The sequence below is a fragment of the Scheffersomyces coipomensis genome, assembly GCF_036884675.1.
Source record: "Scheffersomyces coipomensis strain NRRL Y-17651 chromosome Unknown DFJ63scaffold_3, whole genome shotgun sequence".
NCBI classification, from domain to species: Eukaryota; Fungi; Ascomycota; class Pichiomycetes; order Serinales; family Debaryomycetaceae; genus Scheffersomyces; species Scheffersomyces coipomensis.
Genome location: NW_027042894.1, coordinates 2,261,481 through 2,282,822, shown reverse-complemented (window position 1 = coordinate 2,282,822; position 21,342 = coordinate 2,261,481). Strand labels below are relative to the sequence as shown.

Here is a 21,342-nt window from a genome sequence, read left to right as displayed (position 1 = left end):
TAACTTTAACTTTTTTTGCTGCAATTAAATTTTATTTTGTGACAGGAGCCACAAACATCAAAGAAAACGGATGTCCTGCATGTAATTCATATTTAAATTTGTTACCGATAAAGATTTCGTAATTTCAAATCAATCTTAGGCTGTAATTCACTCCATCAATTGGAAGAAGAAGAAGACGAGACCATGTCAGTACAAGTCGAACGACTAAACGGTGATACTACGCTTACTCAGAATAGTGATTCTTTGGAGAAAGCGTTCAATGATCTTTGTAATGCCTGTCGTACTGGAGATATTGAAGTAGTTGAGACATTATTATCCATCCCCAATTTAGATGTTAATCAAGTGGATAAGTTTGATTATTCTCCATTGATTCTTCTGTCTCTTTGTGGTCATTTGAAAGTAGTGGAATTGTTACTATCTCGAGGAGCAGTTTGTGATAGAGATACATTTGAAGGAGCTCGTTGCATATATGGAGCTCTAACCGATGAAATCAGGGATGTATTAATAAGTTTTGATGTGTCTAAAGCAGTTGATTTGAATCAACCATTCGCAAGTCATATTTCATCCTTACTTAACATAACCAATGAGATCATTACTAAGGATATTATATTCCAAGTTGGTGCTGAAAATTTGAAATTAAATCGGTTCTTATTAGCAGCAAGAAGTCAATATTTTCAAAATAAGTTATCAACTGAATGGAAAGAAAAGTCAATTATAAACATGACACCAGAAGATTATTCAGTATTGAAATCGATTGTTAATCATCTATATTTAAGAACCGCCGATATTGAAACCGAGGAAATTCAAGATAAGCTTATTCAAATGGCTACTGAATTTGGATTGAATGATCTAGCAGATAATATAAAACTTTTAAAACTTGTACGAGATAATAAAAGTAAATCAAAATTAAAACATGATATGGGATTGAGAAAAGTTGAAAAGGCTAGAAAGGATTTAGATACTTTCTTACAGAGAAATATTCTCGGTGAGAAGCTAGTTATAGAAGTTGAACTTCCTGACGAAGAGGAGCTTGAAGATTTGGATTGTTCTAAATTCATCACCATAGAACAAAAGCAAAATCTAATGACTGCTTCTTCAATTCCAGATATCATAGTAGCTTCAATTGATTATGATACCGAATCAATTGCATATTATCCTGTTAATAAGTCTATTCTTGCTCGTTCGGAATACTATGATACAATGTTGAAATCAGAAATATTCTTAGAGTCTAATAGAGAATTACCTTTATTAAAGGACGAGAAGCTTGAATTTGACGATGTAATTAATCGTGCTTCGTTGGTTGATGAAGATGTACCGATAATTCGAATTTCAACTACATCAGCTAATTCTGAAGTGGCAGAAATGATTCTTTCTTATTTATATCATGATAATATTCCTAATATTCCGCTTAATCTAACTGTTGAATTATTATTTGTGGCGGATGAGTTATTCCTTGATAGATTAAAGACTATGTGTGCTGTTAATATTTCTTCCAGCTTTGATAAATTCAATCAAGAACAATTTGTAAGTATTAAAGACAGTGTGGGATATAATATATATGATTTGGTTAGGGTATCATGGAAAACAAGAAGTGATAAATTAGAACATCATGCATCAAAAATGATTGCTCATAATTTGGAATACATTTACCAGAATGACAAAGAAAGATATCTATTCGCTGATTTGGTGAGAGAAAGTGCTAATAGAATCAAAGAAAGACATGAAACTGATACAATCGAACTTATTGATGATATTAGATACTATTTATCTAAGAAGTATGCTTTAGGAGATGAATTTGAAGATCTTGATCCTGTTCGTGTGTTATATAAAGCCCAACAGAAATCAAAAGGAGAGGGAGTTGAAGAAATGATTGAACCATTCCCCAGAGAAGAATTAAGAATTTATAAGAATGCAAGAATGAATTACGAGAGAGATATTGAAAGAATCGATACTCTATTGGATAACTTGCAATTAGATGCTTAAACTTTTATATCATGTTTAAATAGAAGTAAATATAAACAATTGCAAAAATTGCAAAAACTAAAATCACGTGACTGATTTTTCACCACTTTAAAAAAAAAAGTAAGTGAAGCCCATCTCTGCTTGAAAAAAAAATTAAATATCTAAAGAGATCAAAAGGCAGCATATCATTAGAAGTTGAAATAACCTAAAGCAACAAAGTTATAATGTCTGATTTGAATCCTGATGGAGGTTTATCTTCAGACTTTTTCGCCTTAGACGATAGGTTAGCTAAAATCAGAGCTCAGATAACTTCCAAATTAGAAAATCAAAAGCATTTAGCAGTAATTTTATCAGCAGTTGAAGAAAATATTGAAGAACAAAAGAATGAAAAGACTCCTGTGGCATATTTCGTATCCTTCTTATCCTTATTGAATCAATCTATTAATGATAATGGAATAGTTGATGCTAAATTGGCTGCCACTACTGCTTACTTTTTAGATATTGTACTTCCATTTACTCCAAAACCACTTTTAAAATCAAAATTTGGTGAAATCTTAACAAAGTTAGCTCCTTCACTTACTCATGCAGATTCTGAAGCGGCTTTAATCAGATCAAGTATTGGTGCTTTAGAATCATTATTATTGGCTCAAGATTATCAACAATGGCAATCTAGTGGAAACATCTCTCCAAAGAGAGCATTTGTTGGTTTATTAGAATTATCTTTTGATCCTCGTCCAAAAGTTAGAAGAAGAGCTCAAGAATCAGTCAATAAGATTTTATCCAACCCTCCAGCTTCTCCATCTCCATCACACGCTGTTTCCATATTAGCAGCTGAAATATCATTAGCTAAATTAACCTCTTTAGTTGGCCAATCTAAAAAGAATAAATCATCAAGTAAAGAACTTAATTCTCAAATAATTCATTGTTTACAATTAATCAGTTCTATTGCATCTGCTAACTCATGGCCAAATACTCAGATTGAAGCTTTATGTGATGTCTTATTAGATATCTCAAAGACTTCAGATCAATATTTAGTTTCTTCTGCATTTTCTGCTTTTGAAGCTTTATTCAACTCCATGACTGATTTCATATATTCTGAAAAATTCGCTAGTGTATTAAATATCATCTTTGATTTAAAGCCATCTGTTAATGATACTCATTTAGCTGCATCTTGGTTAGCTGTGGTTGCAAAAGCTTTAGAATGTTATGGTAGAGCTTCTCCAGAAGATGCTATTCGTCGTATTCCTACTTATGTTCCTATTATTTCACAATTCTTATCAAGTGAATCAAAAGATATATATAGTTCAGCATCACAATGTCTTATTGCCATTGTTTCCCAAGTTATTCCAGATAAATATCTTTTAGAGCCATCAAAGGAACTTAATGTCACCGAAGATATCTATGACTTGGTTGATGAAACCATAACCTTCTTAAGTGAATTCATTGAAAAAGAATTACTTTCCATTAGATTCCAATTTGCAACCAAAGACATTCTTGAATTCATTACTGCTGCTATCTTAAAATTAAGAAGTCGTTGTAATCCAGACTTTTTAGGTATCGTTGGTGTTGTCGGAGAATGGAGAACTAATGAAACTGATCAATTCCCTTACAATACCGAAGCTGAAAATTTAATTGCAGCATCTATAACTACCATGGGTCCAGAAGTTGTTTTAAGTGTCTTACCTTTGAATTTAACTAATGGAGACCTGCAAGGTAGAGCTTGGCTCTTACCTTTATTAAGAGACAATGTCAGATTTACTGAATTGGAATATTATAAAAAATCCATTTTACAAGTTGCTGAATTTTTCCAAAACAAAATCATTGAATCGGCAAATAAAGAATCTCTTAATGCTAAAGTTTTCCAAACTATTATTGATCAAATTTGGAGTTTATTACCACATTTCTGTGATTTACCAAAAGATTTAATAACTGCTTTTGATGATTCATATGCAGCACAATTGTCCGATTTGATGTATTCCAAGGTCGAATTAAGAGTTCCAATCTGTCATGCTTTGAGATTATTAGTGGAGTCCAATCTTGCTTATAGAGATGGTGCCTTAGAAGATGATTTATTAAGTCTTCAACAATTCTCAATAGCACAAGCTGAAATCAATGTCAAATACCTTTCCGCAAAGGCTTCCAATATCTTATCAGTGTTGTTTAATGTATTTTCATCAACCTTACCAGATGCTAGAGGTTTCGTTTTAGAAACCATTGATAGTTATTTACAAGTTATGAGCAATGAAGATTTAGAATCAACTTTCAATAAGGTTTGTGGATTATTAAAATCTTCAATGGACCAGGAAGCTGAACAAACTAAAGCTCCAAAGGGTGCCAAATTAACTATCACTATGATGGATTTAGTTGTTGCTATGGCTAAATACGTTCCTTCAACTTCATATAATGCTTTATTTACTATCTTTTCTGGTGTTGTCTCTCATCAAGATGCTTTAATGCAAAAGAGAGCTTATAGAATTATTTCTAAATTATGTGAAACTGAAAGTGGTAAAGAATCAGTTAAAGGCTTCATGCAAGAAATTGAAAAGGTTTTTATTGAAACCACTGAAGGTACTCACAGTTCTGCTCGTGCTTCAAGATTAAATGCTATTCTTGAAATTTTGGAATTAATTCCAGAAACTGATCTTTACTTCATTCCAGCTACTTTACAAGAAATCATCATATCTACCAAAGATGTTAATGAAAGAACCCGTGAATTATCTTATGCTATTTTAATTAAAATGGGTAATATTATGATAAATGGAGGTATAATAGAAAACTCCAAAGTTCCAGGTTTTGGTGAAGATGCTCCACCTTCAGAAGCTAATCTTACTGAATATATTACCATGGTCAGTGCTGGTTTAGCTGCTCAAGCCCCTCATATGATTTCAGCTACCATTACTGCTATTTCTTGTCTTGTATTTGAATTTAAAGATAAATTACCAACCGATGTTTTATTAGAAATTGCTTCCACTGTTGAATTATTCTTAACCCATAATTCAAGAGAAATTGCTAAGTCTGCCATTGGATTCGTTAAAGTTGAAGTTTTATCTTTACCAGAAGAATTAGTTAAAGCTAACCTTAGTGAATTATTGGAAAAATTAATGAAATGGTCTCATGAACATAAGGGTCACTTTAAATCTAAAGTTAAACATATCTTAGAAAGATTAATAAGGAAATTTGGTATTGAAGAAATTGAAAATGCCATTCCTGAAGATGACAAAAAACTTATTGTTAATATCAGAAAGTCAAGAAATAGAGCTAAGAGAAAGCAACAAGAAGAAGCTGAAGAAGAAGGTAAATCTGGTGCTACTGGTGAAAAGAAATTCGTTTCTGCTTATGAAGAAGCCGTCTATGATTCTGATTCCGATGACGATGAAGATGATGAAGCTGATCAAGGTAAGGGAGGAAAGAAAGCTCCATCTCAATTCATTTTAGAAAACGGAGAAGATCCATTGAATTTATTGGATCGTCAAACTTTAGCCCATATTTCATCTTCTAAACCAAGTAAATTCTCAAAGAAGGATGTTAAACAATCTCAATTCAAAACCAAGAATGGTAAGCTTGTATTTAATGAATCTAATGACAATGAAGAAGATCCGTTAGCCAACAAAGGACCTGGTATTGATGCTTATTTGGAAGCTGTTAAACAAGCTCCTATCAGAGGTCAAAAGAATAAATTGAAATATAACAAGAAGAACAGACAAGAAGACAACTGGTCAGATGACGATGAACCAGAAGCTCCAAAACCAAAACCATCATCCAATGCTTTAGGAAAGGCTAGAATCGCCAAGCCAAAACAAAAATTTAAAGCTAGAAAGAAGTTTTAATCAATGTATATTAGTATATAAACAATACAAATTATAGTCGCAAAATTAATTTCTATAAAATCTGAAAGTCGTGCGAGTTTGCATTTTTTTTTTCAATGTCATTTTTGAAAAAAAAAAATTGGTAGTAAATATCAAAAGTCAATTAAAGATTTGAACAACTGATAGTTCAACCATAATAATAACAGTATATCAGATGTCACAGGTACTTCAGAAGGTTAAGAGTCCTATAAAGATAAGATTGGCTCGTTTCGGAAGAAAGCACAGTCCCTTTTATAATATAGTGGTGGCCAAGAAAGCCTCAGCTCGTGATAGTTTACCAATCGAAGTATTAGGAACTTATAATCCAAATCCAGTACCATTAACTCCAACTGAAAAGGCTAATGGAGTCAAACCATTCAAGCATATAGAGTTAGACTTTGTCAGATCCAAATATTGGCTAGGTGTTGGTGCAGATGTGTCAGATCGTGTTACATTTTTATTCAAAAGATCTGGATTACTTCCAGAAGAATGGCCTGCTCCAAATAAATTAAGTCAACATATTCAAAAACCTACTGTTAAACAATCCACAAAGGTTCATGAAGAACCAAGAGAATTCATCAGAAGCAGAAATTAAAACTATCCTTGCATTTTCATTTTATAAAGAACTTTACGTTACAATCATCTTGTATATAATATCTACGAATGTACATATAACAAATTAATTTTAATTATTATCACCTAGTAAGTTTAAATTTTCGGAAAAAACTATGCCAATTACCTCGTGTGGATATATCTAGTCCTAGATAGCCTTTTAATTTGTATCTAAATCCAAATTTCGGTACTAGAATACTAGATTGGCAATTTTCAATATTTTCATCTTCTACCTCTTCTGTATGTTCAATCTCTTCTTCATTAGTATTCATCACATTACTATCAGTGTATGTAGTCTTGTAATAAAGATCAACCCATTCCGGTTTTCTCTTGTCAATTTCACTAGCTAAATAATATTTGTAGTTGCTTGTTCCATAATCATCTTCAGCATCACTATTTTTAATAATGGTTTTATTAGGTATTATTTGTGAAAGTATAAGATCTTCATCATATATTTCATTAAATATCAATATTAATTGATTGAAATTGGTTCCATATGCACTTTCTGATATTTGTGAAGTTTTTGATAACGTTAATATGGAAGATTTCAATATTTCTTTATAGATATCTAATCCATGGTAAATATTTGCACTAATTTGGGACTGAGTCTGCAAGTTCTTAGTTAGGAAATATAGTTGATCAACGTAATCATAAATAATATCGTTGTTATCATTGTGATAAAATTGAATTCTATAGTTCAAATAATTGAATATTTCCAGGCATGGGTAACAATTCTTAAATATTTCAATTGATAAAGATCTAAAAACATTTCCATCAAAGGAGGATTCCTCTAATTCATTAAATAAGCAACTAGCTTCTTTAAAATATTCTTCTTCTATATTGCTTTGAATGTCAGAAACATATTGTAACACTGATATGGTATGGCTGCAACCGATCGTTAAATTATAATGAGAAGTTGATGCAAATTCATAAATGAATTCAATAAAATACTTTGCAGTCAGTAGCAATATATTTAAACCAATGATTTGTTCAGTGGTAGTTTGATCAATATGAACATTCTTAAATAATGAGTCAATCACTAAAATTGACATTAACTTATCTAAACGACCATTGTTGAAAAAATTAATGAGTGTATTTTGATTATCTTCATCCAACTTGATAACATTCATCAGATTAGTAATTAAATCAATCACATCTTGGAAGATCTTGGTTAAATCTTCAGCAGTAACCTCTCCTGGGTAATTATATGGACCTTCATCTAAAATCCAGTCTATTCTAACCAAATTGAAATGTAGCCCTTGATCTCCATATTGATTTAGACGCTGGCTTAGAAATTTAATATTACTGCCATTAGTAGAAGAGAAATTAGTATCGAAATCTGATACATCCATTTGAAATATGTGAAGGATGGTTTAAATGTCTTGTCAAGGCGTGGTAGTTGATTATGCTTGATTCTATGGTCAAACCCTTTTTACTGCAAAAAAATTAACATGATGGTTCAAAAAAAAATATTTAACTACTATAACTTGTGCAACATCGATAATATATCTACAACATTTGAAATGATTTATTAGAAAGAATTTTTTTTCTATTTTACATAAGTGTTAAGAAATTAAAAGTTTTACATAAAGAAGTATTTATTTATAAATTTAAATTCCCATCAGTTTAATCGAATAAACCGAAACCCATGTCATCATCGGATTCTTCCTTTTCTTCTTCAGCTTCTTCTTCAGCAGCTTCTTCAGCAGCAGCACCGGTAGCGGCAGCAACTGGAGCAGCAGCAGCATAAGCATCTGGGTTAGCTAATCTATCTTTGATAGCTTCTGAACCTTCAAAGGTGTAATCAGTAGCAATAGATAAAGCTAAAACGTTCTTATAGTGGTTGATAACAGAGTGACCAACAGATGGTAAGGTTGGGTAACCAACAGCTAAAGAAACGGAAGCAATAACGTTAATGGCAGAAACGAAGTGACCGAGTAATTCATCATCAGTAATATCTAAGATGTTAGATGGGAAGACTTGACCGTTATCGTAAACTTGAACAATAGTTAAACCATAAGTGAATGGAGAAATGTTTAACATGTTTAATAAGGTAGCTTCAGAAGGACCAACTTTACCGTTTTTGTCAACAACCTTAACATCGGAAACAATTTCAATAGTACCTCTAGCAATCTTGGTTGGGACACCTAAAGCTTGGAAGAAAGAGGTCTTACCTGGTTCCATACCAGTGTTACCAGCTGGAATCCAAACATCAGCTGGAGCAACGGCACCAGCTCTAGCTGGAGCAGCAACAACATTAGAAGTAATAACTTCTCTAATGTTTTTTAAATCACTGTTAGTGAAAATGAAACCAACATTACCTTTAACATAAGGTAATAATTTTTCAAATTCAGGTAAGTCAGCTAAGAAACCTCTGATGGCTCTTCTAACCATGGTGTTTTTACCCATTAAAACAACACCTTCACCTCTTAAGGATTTTCTGACTTCATGCATTTGTTGGGAAGAAACATTATCGACACCAACGATGAAGATAGATTTGTATTCTTCTAATAATTCTCTTAATTTAGAGAAATATTCAGCTTTCTTTTCACGAGTACCACCCATTTCGACTTGTATTTATTTGACGATAGGAATATTTAATGGTTCCAAAGATAGTTCTTTTAAAATCAATTGATAGTTAAAAGAGTAGATTGGTTCAAATTTGAAAAATACTACGGTCCTCACAGTGGTACTGGTTGAAAGTGAGGTGAAATTTTTTTTGTGTGCTAAATGTTCAAAAATTATTTTTGAGTTTTGGGGGTTGGAGCCCTATCGAGTCATGTGATCCAGATCACGCGCTGAGATGTATGGGGATTGGATTATGGGGTCGTCTGTATTATATATTTCGTAATTGGAATAATATATATGTTTATGTAAATGTATTAAAATGCAGTGTTATTTTGTTATATAATATCGTCGTTAAATAAAGCAAACATGGTTTTAACCATAACCTCTGTTTTCATAATCAGAACTAACAAATGTATTCTTTAAATAATTCATCCAAATCAATTGTAATTCTTCTTCTTTCAATTGATTGGTGAATGGTTTACTCTTACTATTCTTCTTCTTCTTCTTCTTTTTCTTCTTTTTATCATCTTCTTCACCTGCTTTCTTTTCTTTCTTCTTTTCATCTTTGATTGGTTTACCTAAGGTTCTACCAAATTTAATCCATTCTTCAGTTAATAAAGTATCCATTTTGATTAATTTATCATCAGTTGAATATTCAATTTCATATCCAAATGGTTTCTTATCTTTATTTATAGCAGCTAAATCAGCGAAATATTGAACATATCTTTCTGGAGTGAAAGTTTGAGGAACATAACCTGGACCTAACCCTAATGAATCTGGTTTTTCAGGTGGGAAAGTCTTATCTTTCTTTTTCTTTAAAATGGTATAAACATCATCATTAGCTTCAATATTGAAATCATCATCTTCTTCATCATTTTCATGTTCTTGATCATATTTATCAAAACTTTGTAACATAGTATCTAACCCAGTAAAGAATTCATCCCAAGGTGCAAAAGTAACTTTTGATTGTAAACTTTCTTGTAAACCAGTAATATTATATTCCCAAACTCTTAAACCAGGATTAAAAGTTGGTACCACACTAGCAGTAACAAAGGCTAAGGAATAACGTTCAGCAGAAATACCACTCTTCTTTTTACCTTTAATACCAGCATATAATCCTTCTCTTAAAGATTCCATATATTTAACTTTCTTTAATGGTACACCACCTTGAATTCTAAAGAAATCTTCATCAAAGTTTTTATCCAATACTTTAAAGATGTTGGATTCTTCTAATGGGTGAGTTATTTCATCTTCATCATCAGAATCAGATTCAAATTCAGAATCAGATTCAGAATCACTGATGATAAAATGATCTTCGAAATCAGTATCATTTTCATAATCAGAATAATCCTCATCATCATTAAGATCCATTAAATCGAATTCTTTACCATGAGCCTTCTTTTTAATGTCTTTACTCTTACTTTTACTCTTCTTCTTTTTCTTTAATGATTTTTTAATTGATTTATAAGCAGCCACAGAATCTAATGGAATAAAATGATCCATATTCATATGACCATATAAACCACCAATTATAACATCTCTATATTCATAAGACCAAACAATATATTTTCTTAAACATGAGATATCATAATTTTTTTCATTAGGAGGAACATGGCCAGTTAACCAAACTTTCATATTTCTAGATCTCATTTCTTTTAAAACATAACCTAACCATTCAAATAATTTATATCCTGGTTCTTTCTTTTTATCACAATTATCCACTAAAGGATTTGATTGAAATAAATAAAGGGTATTGATGGATAAAACTGCTAATTGATTAGGAATAACTTCTTGAAAGAAATAAGCTCCTCTATTAAAGATATGTAATTGAGATTGAGGAATGAAATTCTTCCAAATTTTAAATAATTCTCTAGTTTGTAAAGTTGGACCTGGACTAAATAAATTATGAGGATAAACATCATTATTACCTAAGGAAGGAATTAAATCAACTAATAAATTTGGATCATTTTCATGTTTAAAAGTTTTATACATTAAATCACTAACTTGTTCATTCATTTCAAAGATATTTAATTCAGTTCTAGGATATTCTCTATCATTATCATGTCTGATATTATCACCAGTCCAAACAATAAAATCAATTTTATCTTTTAAATTCTCTTCAATCCATTTAATAGTATCTTCCATTAAAATCATAGGAGCATCACAACCTAAAATTGCATCACCATATTTCCCAGCTTTACCTTTACCAGAATGACACAGTTCATCAGTTTTTGAACCTACTTTATAATAAGGATCAGGATGGAAATCAGTTAAATGTAAGAATCTACCATGAATGATTTGTTCTCCCTTTTCAGTTGAAATTACCTTTATAGGTTTTTTTGGAGTTAACCCTAATTTTTTAATACCATCAATTTGAATATCGTCCAAGTCTATAGATTCGACAGATAAGATTTGATTATTAAGAGGGATTAGTATTTGATTGGTATTTGCATTATCATTGGAAGTATTGGTATAAGTGTTATAAATGGTTGACCACCAAGGTATGATATTTGATGATGATGATGATGATGGTAAATAATGCGATGAATATAAGAAATATGAGGAACCAAAGAGACCAAAGGTTAAAAGAAGGGTGGTAGTGATAACTCTTTTAAAAGATGATTTTGATGATGGAGCACGATGAAGATCTATTAGGTGTTTTTCATCATTTGCAACCATCTTGATATTGAATATATAACTGTGGTATAGAGATGAGATTAGTGATAATGATGATATTCGTGGCTGGGTACTATTTGTAAAGTGAAAGGAACGTTAAAACAAGTTGACCAGACTAGACGCTTTAATAGATGAGTCTAGACTATGGTTCTCTGATGAGCAAATGATGAGTTGATTATAGTTATTGCAACTGGTTGTAAATGGGGTTTAAATTGATGATTTTGGTCATATTTTCTTTCGTTCTTTCTTCTTGTTTCTTTTTCATCTTCTATTTCCTATTTAGGACGGGTTGTATGCAGTCCCTAACTGGAACGTGCGCCGCTACCAAAATATAACTTTAAATTAATTTTAAATACGATCGTGGAGTGTACTTTGGCTCAAAACCGAGATAGATAGACATTGTTTTGGTCATGTGCCTTTAGTCATGTGGCTATTTTCATAATTGGTTTTTGTGGTTCCCCTTAAAAATGATGAAGAGAGAACGAAAAGTAACGATGAAAAAGGGATCAAAAGGAGGTGGAGGGTGCATTGTTCTATTTTGATCTAAGGTTAAGATAATTATAAGAATTTTTAACTGTTATTAAGAGGTTTACATTTTTTCAGTATAGAAACCTGGTTAATATAATCAATTGCTATCTATTAATGTTGGTATCTGTCTTATTTATTGACATTGACATTAGACATTGTCTAAATTACATTTCGTGTTTAATTGTATTATTAGTTTATCAACAATTTTGTTTACTATAATTTAATTTGATGATTCACTGATGGTTGATCATTGCTGCTGGGCAAAGCAAAGTCAACTTAATAATATCAGCCACAGAGCAATGTAAACAATAAGTCAAGAAAGACTAACCTAAATAAATAAACTGTATCGTTCCCTAATTAATATCGAAATCATATGCGTTGTTAATTGGAATTGAAATTAACCATCATTTAGTTAATTTTGTGATAATTAATTACCTCTATAATTGTAACTAATTGTCCTAATTAAGTAATTTAACTACCACTTCGAAAAGACGCGAATTCTTTTAAAAAGCGAAATTGAAAAAATGACACGATCGGAACATAAAAAATAATTTTAAAATGTAAATATTAACACAAAATGCGCTTTCAAATTTTACATGATTTACCCCCTTCCTAATTAGGATAATTCTGCTACAGCCAATGCATTTAATTAACATCAATCTATATATTTTATATCCTAAAGTAGGTTAGTTTTGTCCTTTTCTTTTACTTTACTTTTAAGTTTGCCCTTGTCCTTGCCCTGTGATCCTTTTCTATTCCTTCTTTGTGGCGCTGTTTACAAAATCTGATTTCCTTCATTGATGATGATATGTAAGTTAAATTAAATTAAATTAAATTAATTATTCCTAAATATCGTGTCTTTCTGGTACCTCAATCAGTTACACAATAAAGTCGTTTTTTCTGTTTCTGGTTTTTGAAAATTAATCACATACAGGGATTATTAACTTCGTTGATTGTTTACATTTGAAAGTTTTTACGTTTCCTTCAGTTTCTACGTTGGATTCTATTTATGTATTCAATTAATTTTTATTAATTAAATTCAGCTTTGTTTCAGTTTTTATTTTATTTATTATTTATTATTTATTTTTTTACATTTATTTTCATTTTAAGCGTGTATCTTCAACCCTTCAAATATCAAAACAAATTGAATTGTTATATTGTAATTTTTTTAAAAAAAATTGATATTTTCTCCATATTACTCATACATATATATATTGCAGAAGATCTCCCTTGATCTTTTCCAACAGGGTTGAGTCCTACTATATTTAATTAACTTCTTAGCTTTGTCATTTCCTTATTTCTACTTCTTTTGCATTTTATACATCCCATTACTATCATACTATCGCTATACATAACTAAAAAAAAATGATTCAGACCCCAAAGAGAGCAAGCATACCTTCTGCTCCAACTCCTTTTAGTCATCCAAAATCTTCAACTGCTACTTTACCTCCATTATCATCGATTTTAAATAATACATCTACTTCTTCAAGTCCTACTACTTCAACTCCTTATTTAAAAACTAAATTACCTTCCATTGATTCTTTTACTTCAACGCCTTTAAGTTCAAAATATTTATCAACTAATTCTAAATATTATTTACCTCCAACTTTACCAACTCCAACCACTATCAATCGTAATAAAAGTTTACCAATTGATATCCCTTCTCATATTGAATCAAATCAAAGGGAAATCATTAATTTAAGTAGAAATTCTTCAACTACTGCTATTTCATCTTCATCATCTACTGCTTCAACTACTTCTTCATCTCATACAAGTCCAACTACTGCTTTTATAACTCCAACTATTACTAAACATAATAGTTTCTCAAATCATCATACTACAACTAATAATTCCATTGACAAGTCATATGCATTCATTTCTCATTCTCCTGCAACTTACCCTCTGCAAGAACCATCAATTGATAATGCTCCCTTGGCTAGAAGAAAAAGAAGAAGAACTTCTCCTAATGAATTATCAATTTTAAATCAAGAATTTGATTTAGGTACAACTCCAAATAAAGCTAGAAGACTTGAAATTGCTGCTAAAGTTCATATGACTGAAAAAGCAGTTCAAATTTGGTTTCAAAATAGAAGACAAAGTATAAGGAAACAACTGAATAATGAAAGAGAAGTTACTGAATTACCTTCCATTCCAATTCATCAACATCCTCATCATCATTTAGCTCATTTACCTCCTCCTCCATCTGCTACCATGTCAACTCATGCTTTAATATCTTCTACTCCAACTAAACCTGTGATAGCTAAATCTCATTCATATGTTGATAGTCCAAATTCAAGATTACCAACTTCTTCCCCTATTAAACAAAGATCAAGTTCTATTCCAGTTCTTTCTCATCCTCCTACAACTGTTAATCCTATACAATCCAATGATGATGATGAAGCCAATTCTTCGATTGATGATTCCATGATACTTCATAATCATCATCAAACTCAAAGAATGGGAACTATGTTTGTCTTAAATGAAACTAAAAAGAAACAACCATTACAATTGAATTCGATTAATTCAAGTACAATGACATTTAAATTAATTCCTTCTATAACATCTCCAACTACAACTGTTCATGTGCCTGGTGCTACATTACCACCAGTTTCAAGTTTAAAACCATCACCAACAACCACCACCACCACTACAACTACATCTAAAGCATCTAATATTCATAATATTTTAAATAGTAATGAGGTTAGAAAACCATTAGGACAATTGAATTCAAAAGTTTTGAATCGTTTAAATACAGTTCAAAGAGGTGATCATCAAAAATCTTTAAAACCTCATAATGAAAGCAGCAACGTTATGGAGAATAAAGAATGTGCTGAGAATTTATTATCATTAAGATTAGCCAATTAATGAATCAGTTGGTTTCTATTTAAAAATATTTATTAGTTTAGTTCTCTTCTTGTATATTAAGATACCCATTTTACACTTTCACAATTAATGCATGATTATATTTTAATTTTTAAGAATTAGTTAAGACCAGCATTGTAAAATTAAATTGACATGAACCTGTAAATTGAATGCGTTTTCCCACTTGTCATCTTGCCCATTGTTTAATTAAATAAATTATCGTGTTTCCAAATTGTGTAGGGTTTGTCCGTTTTTCGCAGCCTCCTTCCTTCTATAAATAAATTAAAAAAAGACTGAAAAATTTCCAAAATCGGTTAAATTCGCGTAACTTTTTATTTAGACGATGTTTGACTATTAATGTTGAGTTAACAACTGAGAATAAGTAAGTAATAAAGATAGAGATTATTTTTTAATGTTCATTGGAAGGGGGTACATATTGGTTGGATGATGGTATTCATGAATTGGTCTAAATAGGAGGAAGGCGTAATAAAAGGAGTTACCTCGTCGTGGAATAAAGTTTGATAGTGTTAGTTAAGGGTCATAATATACGTTCTATATCACCCATCCCAGAAATTTCGGAAACAAAAAAGATGGAGAAAGAACCTTAGACTACATTGTAAATTATGTAATAGTTCAATAGTTATTGCTTGGGTGTCTAACTCTGACTTATATACTATATGGAGTCATACCAACCCATTGTAATAAGATTGAAGATACTTTTCAGCTACTGTAAAACGCTTCATCAGGGATACTTCTTCTAATTACTCTTCATATTCAACTTTATTTAAAGTTTACGTCAAAATGTAGATTGATTTCAATTATTTTCACCCAAATTTTGCATTAAAGTTACTTTTGATAGAAGATTGTTTTTACTTAAAATTCAAATCACGTGCAAAGTCACGCGTATGATTTTTTTTTTGAAAAATGGCATAGTATTTCCTAATGATATAAAACTACAAGCAAGGACTTACTACTGATTAAAACTTGAAGTAATAATTAATATTATATAATGTATATTTTTGTTTTTGTATATGGAAATGAATAAAAACTAGGTTAAATTACATGATTATTTTATGAGATAAATTATAAAATTAGTTAATTAAATAAAATTATAATTATATTTTTATGAAAATTAATTTAGTAATTCAAATGAATTTAACGACCACGAGAAGTAGTTTTGGTATGTTGACCTCTGACTTTTAAACCCCAGAAATGTCTGATACCTCTGTGAGCTCTGATTTTCTTTAATCTTTCTAAATCATCTCTTAATTTGGATTCTAAGTTGTTAGCTAAGACATGGTAATCTTTACCATCACCATGATCTTTTTGTCTGTTTAAGAACCAAGCTGGGATTTTATAGTTGGTTGGGTTTTGCATGATAGTAACAATTCTTTCTAATTCTTCTTGAGTTAATTCACCAGCTCTTTTGGTTAATTCAACATCAGCTTTTTTACAAACTAAATTGGCATATCTTCTACCGACACCTCTAATTTTGGTTAAGGCGTACATGATTTTGATTCTACCATCAATGTTGGTGTTTAATAAACTATAAGATTAAAAAGTTAGTATACTTGTTTTGTTAAGATTGGGGAAAGTTAAAGTGTTTGATATTTCATGATTTTACAATGGTAAGAAAAATTTCTCATCTTGAATGATATATTAGGGAATGATGGATTGAAGGGATGGTTTCTGTTTAGTTTGATATGGAGATTCTATTAAAACTGTTGATACTGGTACTACATTCAACTAGTTTATTTGATTGATGGTTATACTGTAGTTGAAAATTTTGTTGATTATTTGAATATATCTGATAAATATGACATTACACTGAATCATTCGTGATTCTACAGATTTGTATCTGATTACTTGACTTCTTATGATAGACTATAACTACTTGAATCTAATGGATTAACTCCTTTTCATAATAATTTTTCATGATTGTTGATGATTCCTAATGATTGATGAATATTCTTTCATAGATTGTAAATAATGATGGGAACAACCACTTCACTTCAACAAGGATGGAGGATAACATACCGTAAAATGTGTTGGAATGAACCTGCTTCTTGGACAACTAATGGCATCTTGACTTAATTTCCTTTGATGATGGTTTACGTAGTATTCTGAAAAGACTTTCGAAAGGTTTATGATTATATAAAAAAATTTTAGCTTTTTTTTTCAAATTGGTTTGTTCTCACTGCTTTCCCTCTCGCTCCCTAACAAAATTATTACAGTCCGGTAACAAAATATAATTAACTATGAATGCGGCTCATAATTCGCAGTTAACTATTGAGTGCTGGGAAGTGCATTAACCATTAATTTACAGTGAATACTGCATGTAACAACAAGGGCCAGAGCCCTAACAACACACACGTGATTTAGTTTATTATGTAATTAATCTGTTAACTATGAATATCATATAGATATCTATCTATCTATCTATCTTAGTTCATTAATATTATGTACATGTATTTTATATTCTATTTAAACTATAATCATACCAATAGTAAGAACCTACACCACAGCATACTTACCAATAAACCATTGTAATGCTGGCAATTCAATATAAATACGATTGGCTCTTAAAATATCTCTTACTTCAACGGCATCTTTAATTATCACACTAGCTTTAGATCCAATGGCTTCAGTCGAAGTTATTAAATTATCTCTTTGATTATCAGTTATGAATAATAAATTCAATTTCTCTAAATTATGCTTTTCCACAAATTGATTAGTTACTGATTCATGATTATATTCAAAATCTAATACATTAGTATCAAATTCATTACTAATATCTTTATCACCTCCAATTATAAATAATTTCCCATTCTTATATTGTTCAGAAAGTGCAGCTTGGAATGCTTTACTATATATCTTGAATGGTAATTCAGTAGACCAATCATGGGGAGCTTTAATCCCATGAGCCTTTAATCCATTATCTTTATGAGGTGAATTAGCATCCCCAGTTCTGGCTCTACCAGTACCCTTTTGTTTATATAACTTTCTATTTGAAAATGGTTTATCCCCCTTGGTGGGTACATAACCAGATCCAACTCTAGCTTTATCAGCTTCATATACTACTGCACTCCATAATAAATCTCTTCTAGTTGATCCATTGAAAAATTGATGAGGTAATGGAACAAATGTATGAGGTTCTAATGATGGAAATGTACGTAATGATGCTAAGGTATATTTGGGAGCTGATGCAATGTTGAATGATGGTATGGATGATGTAGCTTCAGTAGCCAACTTACGAATTGATTGTTTAAACATCTCTCTATTTGGGTATATTTGTAGTATTTTTATGCAATGTAAATGGATTGATTTATATTATTTTTTGAATATGCTATGAGGGGTTTCCTTCCTATGTACAAATTATTATCACCTAACAGCTATCTTCTATATTTAAATCGTTAATGATTATCTCACACTATTATACAAATCATAGTATATTGGTCTATTTTTTTTTCATCACCATATTTGATGAATTTTTAATTTTGGATATCGCACGACTTACACAAACATATTTATTACTATTGGTTGCAAATATCGTAACTTGTTTTATTATATTTTAAAAGTACTATGTACGATTAAACCTTATGGTTCAATCATCATTTTTATGAGTTATGAGACTATCTATTTGTTCATTAGAAGTACCAGCACTTTCTAATTCTTGTCCTTCTTGTTCTTCTGCTTCATCATCTTCACTATCAATTATGAAATCATCTAAATTAGGTTCAGAATTTTGATCATCATTATCATGCATCGCTATACCTTCTCCTAATTCTATATCTTCATATGTTTTAGTAGCAGTATAATTCCCTCTATCATCTCCACCTACTACTCCGGTTAATCTATTAAAAGTCTTAGTGAGAAATCCTTGATTTTGAGGTTGATGATCTTGAGCTTCTTCATCATCTTCTTGAAATCTTCTTAATTGATCTGCCCATTGGACATTCTTTTTCTTACCTGAGTTTGAACCTGATTTAATTATACTTGATGGTCTTGATTTATATGATGAATAAAGTACATAAACACCCCAGATTAACACAAGAATTACAAGTAATTGAATTAATCTAGTGATACGACTCGTGGATGGAGATGAATGATATTCTGCTTCTGATGATTCTGATTCTTCAACGGTACTAGATGAAGTAGTAATAACTTCATCATCATCATCAGTTTCAGTTGGTTTAGTTTCAGTAACATCGGATTCACTTTCACTGGCAGTATTAGCAATAGATTCACTAATACTTGAAGCTGCTGCTTCTTTTTGGGCTTCAGCTTCTTCATCAGCAATCTTTGCTTGTCTTACACCAAGAGGATATGTAATAAATGCCCTTTTATCACCTTTATTTGTAGTATCATCATAATTTCCCGTAATTAAATCTAATAATGCTCTTGAAATTTCTGGTTTATCATATGGAACCATATGAGATGCATCAAATACATTAACAAAAGTTAAATTTCTTTCTGTCTTGATATAACCAGCAGTTTCATCATCATAAATCCAATTAATAGGTTCAACATCTTCTGAAAACCCCTTTTCACCATTCCAAGTTAATTTTTTAATGAAATTTTCGGTACCAATATAATTACAAATAATATCTAAATTACCATTAAATAAAACAATTGGAATTTGTTCTAAAATCCCAGGTAATAAATGAACTGCTGGTTGAGAATTACGAGCATTCAAATTTCCTCCAACTCTACCATCACATTCATGCCATTGTTTATGATTTATTAAATTTAAATCACCCATAACTTCTTCTTCTCTTAAAAATGGGGTAACATATTTTAATTCTGCTGGCCAATTCATACCACATGATGGATAACTATCCTTTTTAGTGTAATCATACATATTGATACATTGTTCATTCTTTGGTCCACTAGTATCTCTAGTATATTGTAAAATAAATTGTAAAATTCGATCACAATCAACATTTGAAATTTCATCTTGATGAATTTTATCATCATTATAATTATCAACTCTATCAACTACTTTTTGACATAATTGATGTTGAACTAAAAGTTCTTGCCAATGTGGATTACTGGGTTTTATAAAACCGGCGTGGACTGCATAAGGAATATATGATAAACTTTGTTCATCAGGTGAAATCCAACCATTACCAATTAATAAACCCTTTAAATTATAAGGTTTTTCAGTGGTTTCTAATTTATTATATTTTAAGATTCCATCACCAATATAAGGAATATATTGACCTGCATAACTTTCACCAGCAAAATAGATTTCATTATCAATTTCATCAGGGAAAACTTCAAAGTATTTTTCTAAAAATTTTAAGAAATGATCTGAAATTTGGCCTAATTCATGATCATAAGAATCAGTAAAACTAAATCCAGTTCCACCGGGTTGATCCACAAAGATAATATCTCCAGCTTTATGCCAAGAACCGGAATTATAAATGACTTTTTTATCTTTATCGATTCTAAATGGACCAGCTTCTAATAAGGCCCCATCCATAGATGAACATCCAGGACCACCATTAAGCCAAAATATAGTTCTTTTATTATTTTCAGGGATTTTATCCACATCAGAAAACTTCCAAAAGAAATAATGGGTATTAGTCTCTGGATATAATTCCAATTGACCAGAAAACATCAATGGAATCTCATTTGCTTTAAGATTATCATATAATCCAGGAAGGGTAGTTACTAAATATTGTTTCTGAAGATCATTTTCTTGACCCAACTTTGGGGGCAACGCCAAAGTGGTGAATATTAGCTGTGATAACACTAGCAAATAGTAAGTTATGAACCGCATATCCAGATATGATGAGTTAAACTATGATGAATGAATTGATTTGGTGAGTTATATGATATCAATTTGCCAAATTATAAAATGGTTACTGCGGCAGATTTGAAATGAAAGTGATATGATTTGAGACAGGTGGGGGCACAAACAATGGTTCTGTAATAACGTTCAAATACTTATCAACACAACCAAAATAGTAAAGATCTGGTACTTATTCCTACCACCTATGATGCTTGATATGATACTTTCCGTGGTTCACTAACTAAGTTACACGGTTGAACGGTTTCCTTTTGTTCCTTAACTATACTGTCTATCAGCTTTGCCTTACACTTTCATTTTGTTTCGAACAGAAAAAAGAAATACCGACCGTACTGCACATAAAATCCCCTCTCAAAAAAGGAGAACATCACGCTACCAGATTAAGCCACTATCATGTACTATTTATAGTAACTATATTAACGATTGACATTAAATCAATAAAGTTAAACTTTTTAGCAACTTTAAAGAGTAAGA

General features: G+C 30.8%; 10 protein-coding genes across 10 annotated transcripts; 4 read left to right on the top strand and 6 right to left on the bottom strand. All coding sequences in view use genetic code 12, as the record gives it.

Moving 5' to 3' along the window:
- On the top strand, positions 1 to 2,085 carry DFJ63DRAFT_138810 (uncharacterized protein). The gene has a single exon (XM_064903421.1). The coding sequence runs from the start codon at positions 184 to 186 to the stop codon at positions 1,981 to 1,983; it is 1,800 nt and encodes a 599-aa protein (XP_064763174.1). The 5' UTR covers positions 1 to 183; the 3' UTR covers positions 1,984 to 2,085.
- On the top strand, positions 2,085 to 5,885 carry DFJ63DRAFT_138789 (mRNA-binding protein). Its single transcript, XM_064903416.1, has one exon. The coding sequence runs from the start codon at positions 2,187 to 2,189 to the stop codon at positions 5,787 to 5,789; it is 3,603 nt and encodes a 1,200-aa protein (XP_064763173.1). The 5' UTR covers positions 2,085 to 2,186; the 3' UTR covers positions 5,790 to 5,885.
- DFJ63DRAFT_138788 (mitochondrial 37S ribosomal protein bS16m) lies at positions 5,886 to 6,452 on the top strand. The gene has a single exon (XM_064903415.1). It carries the CDS (start codon positions 5,983 to 5,985, stop codon positions 6,400 to 6,402), a length of 420 nt encoding a protein of 139 aa, XP_064763172.1. The 5' UTR covers positions 5,886 to 5,982; the 3' UTR covers positions 6,403 to 6,452.
- DFJ63DRAFT_138787 (uncharacterized protein) lies at positions 6,453 to 7,908 on the bottom strand. Its single transcript, XM_064903414.1, has one exon. It carries the CDS (start codon positions 7,769 to 7,771, stop codon positions 6,503 to 6,505), a length of 1,269 nt encoding a protein of 422 aa, XP_064763171.1. The 5' UTR covers positions 7,772 to 7,908; the 3' UTR covers positions 6,453 to 6,502.
- RPP0 (60S ribosomal protein uL10) lies at positions 7,909 to 9,172 on the bottom strand. The gene has a single exon (XM_064903422.1). It carries the CDS (start codon positions 8,982 to 8,984, stop codon positions 8,046 to 8,048), a length of 939 nt encoding a protein of 312 aa, XP_064763170.1. The 5' UTR covers positions 8,985 to 9,172; the 3' UTR covers positions 7,909 to 8,045.
- A 187-nt stretch (positions 9,173 to 9,359) lies between these two features.
- On the bottom strand, positions 9,360 to 11,666 carry PHM5 (endopolyphosphatase; the record flags this gene model as incomplete). Its single annotated transcript, XM_064906118.1, has 1 exon — positions 9,360 to 11,666. The coding sequence occupies one exon, from the start codon at positions 11,664 to 11,666 to the stop codon at positions 9,360 to 9,362; it is 2,307 nt and encodes a 768-aa protein (XP_064763169.1).
- Positions 11,667 to 13,556: 1,890 nt separating this feature from the next.
- Positions 13,557 to 15,056, top strand: YOX1 (Yox1p; the record flags this gene model as incomplete). Its single annotated transcript, XM_064906117.1, has 1 exon — positions 13,557 to 15,056. The coding sequence occupies one exon, from the start codon at positions 13,557 to 13,559 to the stop codon at positions 15,054 to 15,056; it is 1,500 nt and encodes a 499-aa protein (XP_064763168.1).
- Positions 15,057 to 16,049: 993 nt separating this feature from the next.
- Positions 16,050 to 17,499, bottom strand: RPS18 (40S ribosomal protein uS13). The gene is made up of 2 exons (XM_064907000.1): positions 17,091 to 17,499; positions 16,050 to 16,599 (listed from the first exon to the last, which is right to left on the bottom strand). The coding sequence occupies exons 1-2, from the start codon at positions 17,135 to 17,137 to the stop codon at positions 16,209 to 16,211; spliced, it is 438 nt and encodes a 145-aa protein (XP_064763167.1). The 5' UTR covers positions 17,138 to 17,499; the 3' UTR covers positions 16,050 to 16,208.
- A 1-nt stretch (position 17,500) lies between these two features.
- On the bottom strand, positions 17,501 to 18,492 carry YML6 (mitochondrial 54S ribosomal protein uL4m). The gene has a single exon (XM_064903423.1). The coding sequence runs from the start codon at positions 18,324 to 18,326 to the stop codon at positions 17,568 to 17,570; it is 759 nt and encodes a 252-aa protein (XP_064763166.1). The 5' UTR covers positions 18,327 to 18,492; the 3' UTR covers positions 17,501 to 17,567.
- On the bottom strand, positions 18,493 to 21,233 carry DFJ63DRAFT_138819 (serine-type carboxypeptidase). Its single transcript, XM_064903424.1, has one exon. The coding sequence runs from the start codon at positions 20,836 to 20,838 to the stop codon at positions 18,658 to 18,660; it is 2,181 nt and encodes a 726-aa protein (XP_064763165.1). The 5' UTR covers positions 20,839 to 21,233; the 3' UTR covers positions 18,493 to 18,657.
- Between the last annotated feature and the right edge of the window lie 109 nt (positions 21,234 to 21,342).